Source organism: Miniopterus natalensis, chromosome 14 (genome assembly GCF_054644295.1).
Source record: "Miniopterus natalensis isolate mMinNat1 chromosome 14, mMinNat1.hap1, whole genome shotgun sequence".
Classification (NCBI taxonomy): domain Eukaryota; kingdom Metazoa; phylum Chordata; class Mammalia; order Chiroptera; family Miniopteridae; genus Miniopterus; species Miniopterus natalensis.
The window spans coordinates 42,986,143-42,997,025 of NC_142094.1; the positions used below are offsets into that span (position 1 = coordinate 42,986,143).

The window sequence follows — 10,883 nt, forward strand, 5'->3', positions numbered from 1 at the left end:
AGTGCCACGGTGGCGCTGGTGGCGGCTGCGAGACCGTTTGCCTCCGGCCCTGCTAGCTTCGCAACCAGAACCTGTAATCCGGACCTGGGAGGCGCCCCGCCCACCTCTCCCAGCGGCCGTTCGTCGGCTGGGACCTTTAATCACCGTGCTCTTCTGCGGTTAAAGCACCTGCGGGAGCGAGGGAGGGAGGAGGAGGCCAGATGTGGGGAGGCTGATGTAAGCGCCCAGTCTTGGTCGGCGTTTTGGTGAGGAAGCCGGATGGACAAGCCTGCGGTCACCCCCGGGCAGCCGGTTTTGGGCTGCCGGGAGATGATGTTGCTCGGCCCTGCCCTATACAGGAGCGCTGACTTGGCACCAGAGCCTCTACCCCACGGACTGTAAAGTCAGATGGTCAAGGCCTAGCCGCTCAGCCAACTCTTCGAGCTGGAAGCCACCAGCAGCTCTCGCCCCCTACTCCTACCCCCCACCCCACTCACCCCTTCTCTGGTCCTCTCCCAGTTTCGGTGTCCGGTTACGACTCCTCTATTCTTACTGTGACTTTGGCCCAGGCTGAGGGAAGTGGCCCAGGAGGGTCCCGTGCAGCCGCATAAAATTCGCATCTTCAGAACTAGTGGGTAGGGTAGGGGTGGGGAGGTGGGGTGAGACGCCGAGGGGCGGGGAGAGGGGCGGAGGAGCTGCTCTGAGTCCAAGTCCGTGGGCTCTCTCAGAGATCCTCAAGCCAGAGCAGAGGTGGCTGGCGGGCCCAGCCAGTTATTCGCCTCCGCTTTCTTTCCACTGTCTGCTTTTTTGGACTGGAGTCACGGCTGCTCTGAAGGGCTTAGTCCCGGACACTAGGTGAGCGCTCTGGACCCCAGGGCACCCCTCTCCCTTCCCACCCTTATTAACCACTCCTTACTTCTTGTGGGGCCATCCATTCCTATCCACTTCTAGGGCAGGAAACTGTTCAGAACTGGGTGGTGTGTAGTGGTGGTGCTGGTATGGGGGTGTGGGGGTGTGTGTGCGCGCGCGCGCCTGAGCTTTTATCACTCCTTACTCTCACCTCTCCTTAATCCCGCAAGAACAGCCCAATGAATTACTACCCAGCATAACTGGATGACCCCTATGCCTCCGAATTGAGGGTCTACTTAACTCCAAGTTAGCAGGGGAGGAGACAGTGCTAGAGTAAAATTTTGGTACAAGGAGCAGTGAGGTTGCTTCTGACCTCCTGACCTGACTTCCCTCCCTGGCAGGGTGCAGGAACCCGCTGATGCCTCGAGTGCTCGCAGGGCTTCCAGCTAACTATGCCACAGCCGCCCGCAGCTACCTTGGCGCTGCCGCTGCTACTGCTCCTGCTGGTGGTGCGGGCGCCGCCCCCGACTGGCGCTCGGCCGTCTGCAGGTCCGGATTACCTGAGGCGCGGCTGGCTGCGGCTGCTGGCGGAGGGCGAGGGCTGCGCTCCCTGCCGGCCAGAGGAGTGCGCCGCGCCCCGGGGTTGCCTGGCCGGCCAGGTGCGCGACGCTTGCGGCTGCTGCTGGGAATGTGCCAACCTCGAGGGCCAGCTCTGCGACCTGGACCCCAGCGCCCACTTCTACGGGCGCTGTGGCGAGCAGCTTGAGTGCCGGTTGGACACAGGCGGTGACCTGAGCCGCGGAGAGGTGCCAGAGCCGCTGTGTGTCTGCGGCTCGCAGCGCCCTCTCTGCGGTTCCGACGGCCGCACCTACGCGCAGATCTGCCGTCTGCAGGAAGCAGCCCGCGCTCGGCCAGACACTAACCTCACTGTGGCGCACCCAGGGCCCTGCGAATCGGGTATGGGTCTTCTACCCACAGCACTTGGGGTTCCTCAAGGCATTGTTCCCTGGCCCTGGACGTTTTTGTTCTTGGCCAGCGAAGCGAAAGGATGAGGCCTGGAGTCCAGTATAAGAGCCCATTCTCGCTGCTGGTCCGCAGAGGCCGCCGCCTGAAGTTTCGGATCTGGAGCTTTTCGTGAAAGCTCCACACCCGCTGGCAGGGGCCACTCTCTGAGGGAGTAGACACATAGACAATTGTTGACCTCAAAATTGAGAAAGTTAAGAGACTCCCACTCTTTGTCCCAGACCGCTGGAGCCTGGCTGGGAGACATCGGGTTCCTGTGAGATGCAATCAGGTTTCATTTGGGCAGCTTGTATAGCGCACTATTAACCCAGTCTCCCCACCTCCCCACCCCAAGCTCCTTCTGCGCAGAGGGATTAGTGGGGGAGGGGGCTCTTCTAACCCCTCCTCCCATCCCAGGGGGCTCAGGGCTATTCAAGCCTCAAGTTTTATTTGGCAGCTTTAGTAACTTTCACTTCCTGAGCCCCTTTGATGGGTCTGGCTGGGCTGAGGCTGCCAGGAAAACAAACACCCTGTGGGGATCCCAACACTTTCTCCCACAACTCCAGGCTTTCTGCTTGCTGCCCAGGTCGGTGTCAGGTTCTCTGCCTTCGCTATTTGGGATGGGGCCCCGCCCCTTCTTGGTTGAGGTGGGGGAAAGCAGCTTTTTGGGCTTTTGGCAACTGGACCTGGATAGAAAAAGGGGAGGGTGGAGGAGGGAGGTGTTGGTTACAAATACAGGGATAGGGGCCTACAGGGTGGAATGAGGACAGGGGAGCAATCAGGGACAGTGTGGCTGCCAAGCTGAGGTGTGTGTGTGCATGTGCTTGTTTGTGCATTTTGTCCGCACATCTCCATCTCCGTGTTTGCATTCTTTGTGTACTTGCATCCACATTGGTATACGTGTCATGTTGTGTTCATGGAGGTGTATTTACCTTAGCATATATTGTGTTCCCCCACAAACATGTTCGCAATGGTTTGTTTATGGGATCCTTGCTGGGCTGGATGTGCCATCCTGTTCTCAGGTCTCCCACCTCCACCCCCAGAGCCCCAGATCGTGCTGCACCCATATGACATTTGGAATGTGACGGGGAAGGATGTGATCTTTGGCTGTGAGGTGTTTGCCTATCCCATGGCCTCCATCGAGTGGAGGAAGGATGGCTTGGACATTCAGCTGCCAGGAGATGACCCCCACATTTCTGTGCAGGTAGGGGAAGGGAGAAGAGCTTCCCCAGGGGCAACCCAGGGCCCACCTAGAAGGACCCTCCTGACTCCTCTTCTGGTTACAGTTTAGGGGTGGACCCCAGAGGTTTGAGGTGACAAGCTGGCTGCAGATTCAAGCTGTGCGCCCCAGCGATGAGGGCACCTACCGCTGCCTGGCCCGCAATGCCCTGGGCCAGGTGGAGGCCCCAGCTAGCCTAACTGTACTCACACCCGGTAAGAGGGAGGAGCCCTGGGCTCTGCGGGCTGGAGGAGATGGTGGTTGATTTGGGCTCTTGAGTGTGTATCCATGTGTGTATGTGCATGTGAGTGTACAGGCAAGTGTGGCTTTCTCACAGACTGGGATACGTGGGCAATGACAGCCCCTCTTTCCTGGTCTCTTTCCTTTGTCCACATGTGTTTTCAGACCAGCTGAACTCCACAGGCATCCCCCAGCCACCATCCCTGCATCTGGTTCCTGAGGAAGAGGCTGAGAGTGAAGAGGGCGAGGATTACTACTAGGTCCGAAGCCCTGGCCCATGGGGGTGGGTGAGTGGGGATAGTGTTCATCCTTACTCTTGAAAATATCTGGAAATGGGGAGCAGGGCCTCTTCACAGGTTGCTTTAATGCCTTCACTGGGCGGAGACATGATGGTGGAGGGGAGACAAAAATTGGAGGAGGGTAAGAAGAGAGGCAGAGACTAGGGGATAGAGGTGGTCGGATGCAAAGGGGCCCATGCAGGAGATGCATGGACCAGCTAGGAAGAAGGCAGCAGCTGCCTGCTGGTCCCGAGGCTGGGTGGAGGGTGGGGTGGGGTAGGGTAGAGTGGAGCAGACACAAAAAGGTGTAGACAGCAGGTTCCTCCCTTGCTTTCCAGCAGCCCTTCTCTAGCCCTGCTCAGCCAGTCTTCCTAAGTGCCCTTCTGCACAGCTCCTGCTTTTATTTTCCTAGTCCCCAATCTTTGCCTTTTCTCAGTTTGTTCTTTTTCAAAATTAACCTTCTAGAAATTTCCCTCTCCTAAGTCCCAGTTGTACTTACTAACTGCAGTCCTTTTTGCTGTTCGCCATCTGCTGTCCAGGAGAGCACAATGGAGCATGGTTTAGTTCAGTGCAGTAAGATGGGCATTTGGTTATGTCTAATTTCTCCTGTCATTCTGGAAATTCCTTATCTTATACCACGTTGTATTGGACAGTGCCTAGCGCAGGACTAGGCACAGTAAGCACAAAATAAAGATTTATGAACAAACTGAAACACACAGATGGTTCATGCTGATGTGCACATGAAGACTGAATTTCATGGTCATAAGACTCTGGCTTCCAGAAGCTGTAGGTCCTGCTCTCTAAGCACATGTCTGCCAGATGTATAGAGAGGATGCTTGAGCTGAGGCCTCTAGGGAGGAAGGTTGGAGCTATCTGGGTGGAGGGAGGGTGTCCCCCCAGTCTGCACTCCATTGGGGCTGGTTTAGAGAAAGATTGCCTGCCCCTCTGTTTATCTCACTCTGGTCTCCTCCCCAGGCAGAATGGGGAATCAGGTCTTTGTGGGTAGAACCCAGTATGAAAGCAAAAACTGGGTGGAGGAGAAGTTTGGTTAAGTGCATGTGCCACACCCTAGGATGCCCCTAGGAATGGACCCTTTCCTTGCTGAACACGAAGTCTTGGTAAGCTGGTTTCCTCATCTGCCCCAACTGACTGGTTCTATCTGGCTGAGGGTCCCTCAGGGAGCCAGGCTCTTTCACTCCCCAAATCTCTCTCCACGCTGGCCTTACCTAGCCGAGGGACACAGGGGAGGCGCAGTGTTTATTGACTGAAGGAGATGAAAGCTTAAGTTCTGGAGCCCCGTAGGGATGGCGACGGCCTCCTGAGCGCCTGGGCTACGCCCGGAGCCTGGCGCCACCACGGGAATGATCACAGTTCGGTGTCTGAGCTTGCCCTCTGCGGCCCAAGGCAGGAGCCCGGCCTCTTAAGAGGGGCGTGGTCTGGAACCCCAACCCCAGGGCTTGGCCGCCCCTCTCTCGGAACAGCTTGGCTCCTCCAGAAGCTAAACCACGGGACAGCTCTCATTGCCTGGCTGGGAGCCCCGCGGCTCCAGAAGCTGCGCTCAAAATACTTGGGATGAATTCCAAGGCGACCGCAAAAGCAGGAGCAGGGATGTGAGCTGTGTGTAGGGGGAAAGGGGGTCGTGCTGTTCCGGGTCCAGACTAGTAGGAGGTTTGCTCCGCGCAGAAAGGGGGGGCCGGGACTGAGCTCCGCAGCAGCCTGGAAATTTGCCCCTGGGGGGACTTCCGCCTAGCAGAGCTCAAAGGCGCCCCCTGGCGGGCCCACGGATCCTATCCCGCCCACCTGCAGAGCAGAGGCTCCACAGACCCTAGAGAGTCACAGGCCCCGGGGGAACCCGAGCCCCTCGATTGCTTTTGCAGCAAGTTAGTGTTGAGCCCCCTTACAGCCCCAGTTTCTCCTTCCGCAGCCCTGTTTGTTGAGGCCCCACAGCCTGGAATAGGAGGAACCCCTGCTGCGCCCTCTACCCCCCCCCCCCCCCCCCCCCCCGCCTCTGCTCCAGCGGACGGGCTTTAATAACATCGCTGGAAAGTGACACGCGATTTATTATTAAAGTAATGCGGAGATGGGAAAGGTTTAATAAACGCGCTGCGATGCCGAGGATTATTCGCTGCAAATAAATGAGAGCGCGGGCAGCGTTTTAATAAATAATTTCCCGCCGCTCCCCAGGGGAGAGAGGGGAGGAGGAGGGGGAAGCTGAGCTGCTGCCAGAACTCCCGGCGTCGCCTCCCCGCGGGTTTCCAAGCCTTCCCCGCATTTTTCGCTGTAGGTTGCTCACACCCGACAAGTGAGGTTCCAGGAAAGCTGACTCCGAGTGGCCCAGGCCTGGAGGCGGAGAGCCTGTGTCTCACCCCACTTCCCCCACCTCTGGGATTTTAAGTAGTTTGCTTAAGATGAGCGAATGCGCTTCCTTCCGGCTCCGAACCAGAGATCCGGAGGCAAGACTGGGCCGGGGCGGGAAGTGTTAATCAGCACCAGCTCCTTCCAAGCCGAGGGTCCCAGAACCCAGGGCCTGGCCGCTCTCCTCCCAGCTTTTGGCTGACTCCGGCTGGGCGTGCAGAACAGGGTGTAGAGAGCAGCGGAAGAGGGCTTTGTGTACAGGTGTGTAGGTATCACGTGTGTGCAAATGACGCTGATTCTCTTCTCAGGCCCATTGTGGGGATGGAGCCACTGAGTCTGGCTGCTCGTTACTGCGAAGGCCCGGGGAGGAAGGGCCCTTGAGCCTGTTCTGAACCTAAGGAGGAATCCTGGTGAAGCCCACTCCCTGGCTTGCTGTGAAGGGGGGTGGATTTGAGCTTAGGCTGAGCAGAATTGGAGCCCCAAGGGAGAGTCCACCCCTTCTACAGAAGCCTGGAGGCCCGAGAGTATGAACTGGATATCGCAGAGGGCCGAGATTGCAGACTTTGGGGACCAAGGACAGGCCCAGCAATGCGCTGGGTAGGGGAGCGAGAGGAGATCTCGTGGGGTACACTGGCTCCAAAAGTTTTGTGCCTCAGACGAAAGAGTTGACATCTCTGGCGACACCTCTGGCAATACTTGGAAGTACAGGAAGTGGTGAAAGAGTGCTATCTGGTGGATATTTAGGGTTATGGCAGCCAGATCTGGGCCAGGGGCCTTAAGACAGTTAAATAGGCTGGAAAATTTAAAATTATTATTATTATTATTTATCTATTTATTTAATCCTCACCCGAAGATTTTTTTTCATTGCTTTTCAGAGAGAATGGGAAGGGGAGAGAGAGAAACATCAATGTGAGAGAGACGCATCTGTTGGTTGCCTTGGTTGCCTCCTGCACTCAGCAGGTTGGGGCCAGGGATCCGGGCCCGTCGGAATAGAGCCTGAGACCCTTCAGTCCGCGCGCTGACTCACTAACCACTGAGCCAAACTGGCTAGGGCTGGGCTGGGAAATTTTGCGTAAAATAATGCTTCGATTTGTATTCATTTATGCATGTGAAGGTGTACATGTATGTGTAGTATATATGTGATATGTTTGTGTGATACCATATGTAATGTGTATCATATGTTCATAGTAGTGTTAAATGTATATGTGTGTCTATATGGACTATATATATTTGAGGTGTATGTATACATGAATGTATGTACATCACAATATATGTTATGGATGTGAGTTATCTACATATGAGGATAACCATATAGGTGCACATATGTTTGTGTATACATAAGCATTATATATATAGATGTATTGTTATATGTGTATATGGCTCTATGTATACATTTATTTGCCAGTACATGTTCCATTATGTGCCATTCTTTCAGCGAATATTTCTTATATGCCAGCACTGATGTATAGGGCTGGAAATACATCACAGAAAAACACATTCTCCCTGCCCTCTTGGAGCTTACATTCTATTTTAAGATGTGCATGTAAATAAATTATATACCTGTATGTTTACAGGCTTATGCGTGCATGTATGTGTAACTCAGTTTATGTGTGCATGTGTTAGGAGTAGACAGGCTTAAACACTCTGGTGGGCTTAGAGAGTCCCTGTTGTTTTGCTTAAAAGCTTGGGTCCTGTCCCTTAGGACTATTCTAAGTGTGCAGACAGCTACAGACAGAGGGAAAAAGGCTGGAGACATAGGCTGATTACCTCCTAGGATATATTTTGGTTATTTCCTCAGCCCTCTGAATGACTAGATTCTCTCTAAAATGGGGAACAGCTATGTAAGTTCACTTAGAGTAAGGAAATGTGAGTGAAGACCAAGTCTCACCTCTCCGCTCAATGCAAAGCACCTTAGGAGGAAGAATGAAGGGCCAGGGATGGGTGAGAATGGGGTCTGGGAGGCTGGGGCAGGAATAGGTTCTCTGAGGGCAGCGATGAGGGCATTTAGAGATGGAGGGGCCAGGTCTGGGAGGTAGTGATGGGAGCTCTGGGATTCAGTTGCAGATGATAAGAGTGGTTTGAGAACTCCTGGGGAGGGATGGGCTGGTGGATAGAGATGGAGCCTGAGGGGAATAGTGGGGCCAGGATCAAGGATGGAGTTGGAGGGGCAGAGATGGAGGCTCTGGTGGCAGGGATATGACAGGCTTGGGGTGGAATTTTGAGGCCAGCTCTGATGGTGTCATCACTCCCTTTCTCCCACCCTTCCCTTCTCCATGCCAGGGCCCCTAACCTTTTCTAATCTTGTCTCTACTCAAGCTGGGTCTCAGCTGTACTGGGGGTAGAGGAGAAGAGCTCAGGCTCCAGGGCTTGTCCTGGCTTAGATGACTCATGGGGGTAGGGGGGAAAGGTGAGGGATGGTTGCCAGCACCACTGTCCCATGAAGCCTTGTCCCAGCCACCTGGGTGATTGCCATTGCAGCTGCTATTACCAGCTTCTAGTTTGGGCTCAGTCCAGGGGTTTCAAACGATGGTGGGGTCTGGACCTGGAAAAGGTCACAGAACACACTTCCCCATACATATACACACACTCCTGGGACTAAACTGGGAAAGGTGCTTCTGAATCATTTCTTCCTTCCATCTTTTGCTAGATGTCTTGCAGACATAGTCAAGACCAGAAGTCTCCAGGCGCCATCCTCACTCTTGGTCGGTTCCCTTTTTTTCTCAGCTTTCATGCTGAACCACTTCATCCTAAAACCATGGTTTCTTTTCCCTCATTACCTCTCCTCCCTTCCTTCAGTTTCTCTTTTCCCCCCAGGGTTGAGATCTTAGATCCCTGGCCTGAAGGCTGAAGACACAGGTTGTTTCCTGGTCTAAATTTATTTTTGACATTTTCTCTGCCATCTGGACAACTAAAGGCTCTCTGAACAGGTTAAACAGTTATGAAAGTCAGTATTAGTGACAAATGTCACCCCACAAGCAAGTCTTACCCTGTCCCCTTGGTGAGCAGCACCTTGGGAGGCAGGATGGACTTGTGGGTACTGAAGTGAAGTCTGGAGTCCCTTGGGAGAAAAGACAGGGTCTCTTTGAGAAGTTATTGGGTCTCCCAGGATGAAAGTTGAGGACTCTAGAAACAATTATTTCTGTTCCCCCCCCCCCCCCCCAGATCACTGGAGCAGGGCTGGAGAAAGCCCTACAGGTCTCCCAGACTCAACTGGCTTCTGTAAAGACCCAGGTTCTAACTCTGGCTTTCCTGCTCCCCATGCTCCTCTCCCACTGTGTAAATGGGTGTCAGAAGGAGTCATATTCTGGGGGCAGCAGTGGGGGTCTCTGGGGACAGTGGTCTCTGAAGAAATGGATCTTTGGGAACAGAACTGAGCTCAGGTCAAGGTGAGGGGTCATGAGGTTTTGCAGTACTGCTCTTTTTCTCTTTTTAAGATTATTAAATCATTTCTAGAGAGACAGGAAGGGAGAGAGAGAAACATCAATGTGAGAGAGAAACATCAATTGGCTGCCTCCTGCATGCCTCCTACCCGGGATTGAGCCTGCAACCCAGGCATGTGCCTTTACGGGGAATTGAACTGGCAACCTTTTGGTGCATGGGATGGTGCCCAGCGAACTGAGATATATCAGCTAGGGCTCAGCTCTGCTTTTTAAATGCATACCTTGGGCAAGTTTCTTAGCTTCCCTTCTTTGTGTCCGCCTCTGCAAATAGTGATAAAACTAACTCTTTAGGGGTTGTGGTAAGATTAGAGATCTTATAAATAACGTCTCTGGAATACAATAGGTATTCAACAAATGGTCAGTTTTACTATTACTGTTTCTGTGTGGTTGAGCTGCATGGAGATGGAAGTGGGGTACCTAGTGCAGAGTTTCCTGCTGAAGTGTGTGTGTTGGAGGATGGGGTGATCACAGTCTTGGTGTCTGTCTGGAGGAGGCCTTAGGAATTGGGCCTTAGGAGGAGAGTAAGGCCTAAGGCAAGGGATGGGAAGGGACTGGGTTTCCAGAGAGCATAGCAGTCTTCACCCTCACCCTCAGCCCTCCTCAGGGAGCCCCTGTCAGAATCCAGGGCTCTAGCTCTGGGCTTGCTGGGAGGGGCACCCCCTAAACTCACCTCCATCCATCTCTTTTATCTGTGCTGCTGAAGGGCTGGAGCTCCGATGGGGCCTCTGATGGGGAACAGATACAGACCAGGCGGAAGCAGCCGGAACTGTGCTGAGCTGGAGCTGAGGACCGGGCCAGGGGGTCAGTGAAGACAGATAAAGCTCAGAGTAGCTGGGGACTCAAGGGACCTGGGAGGAGGGGCAACAGGGGCTGAGGGCGGGTTATGTCCTGGGAGGAGGTAAGGGCCGGAAGCTTCTGATGGGGACCGGTGTCCATCAAGGACTTCAAATGGCCAGACAGAGCCTTTAATGACTCTTTGGGAGGAGGGAAGGGGCAGAGCTCTGTCCCCCAGATGTGGCTGCAGAAGGCCAGGGTGCCTGCCAGGGATAAGGGTTGGTCCCAGGGAAAGGCTGAGCCTGAGAATGGGGCCTCAAGGGCCAGGCCGGAGGCAGAGCTTCTGGGGACTGCCTTACCTTTAAGGCAGAAATGGGGAAAAGGTTGGTAAGCGATTCTTCGGTTTTAGTTCCTGTTTTAATTAACTTTGAAGGGCTTGGGGCCTCCCTGAACGCCTGGGAGAGGAGCAGAGCAGACGTTTATTTTCCTCTTTTCCCTTTTAAAGACAATTTTATTAAATCACTTTGTTTTCATTCTGGCTTGAACATGGGGCATTTAAATGGAAAAGTAATTATTTCACCTTGTTTGCTTATGGAAAGAGGAGAGTCAGGAAAAGGAGGGGGGAGGCCAGTGAGAAGAAGAGACTGGCAGCTTCGGCTGCACACACACACAATCACGTTCACACTCACACCAGCATCAATGTCTGCAATACCCCCTCACACTGGCACACATTGTGTACCCACAGGA

General features: G+C 54.0%; 1 protein-coding gene across 2 annotated transcripts; it reads left to right on the top strand.

The window, feature by feature from the left end:
• Positions 1-262: 262 nt before the first annotated feature.
• On the top strand, positions 263-4,279 carry KAZALD1 (Kazal type serine peptidase inhibitor domain 1). 2 transcript variants are annotated; one of them, XM_016220086.2, is made up of 5 exons: positions 263-834; positions 1,237-1,785; positions 2,874-3,034; positions 3,117-3,264; positions 3,455-4,279. In XM_016220086.2, the coding sequence occupies exons 2-5, from the start codon at positions 1,281-1,283 to the stop codon at positions 3,547-3,549; spliced, it is 909 nt and encodes a 302-aa protein (XP_016075572.1). In that variant the 5' UTR covers positions 263-834; positions 1,237-1,280; the 3' UTR covers positions 3,550-4,279. The 2 variants fall into 2 exon arrangements, with proteins under 2 accessions (XP_016075572.1, XP_016075570.1); XM_016220084.2 differs by having other exon boundaries at positions 265-834; positions 1,230-1,785.
• Positions 4,280-10,883: the final 6,604 nt, after the last annotated feature.

What these genes read in the sequence shown, in the direction of transcription:
- KAZALD1 (XM_016220086.2), top strand. Translation starts at nt 1,281, where the DNA reads ATGCCACAGCCGCCCGCAGCTACCTTGGCGCTGCCGCTGCTACTGCTC. An exon ending in ACCCCCACATTTCTGTGCAG is followed by an intron (nt 3,035 to 3,116) that starts GTAGGGGAAGGG and finishes TTCTGGTTACAG; the next exon opens with TTTAGGGGTGGACCCCAGAG. An exon ending in CCTAACTGTACTCACACCCG is followed by an intron (nt 3,265 to 3,454) that starts GTAAGAGGGAGG and finishes ATGTGTTTTCAG; the next exon opens with ACCAGCTGAACTCCACAGGC.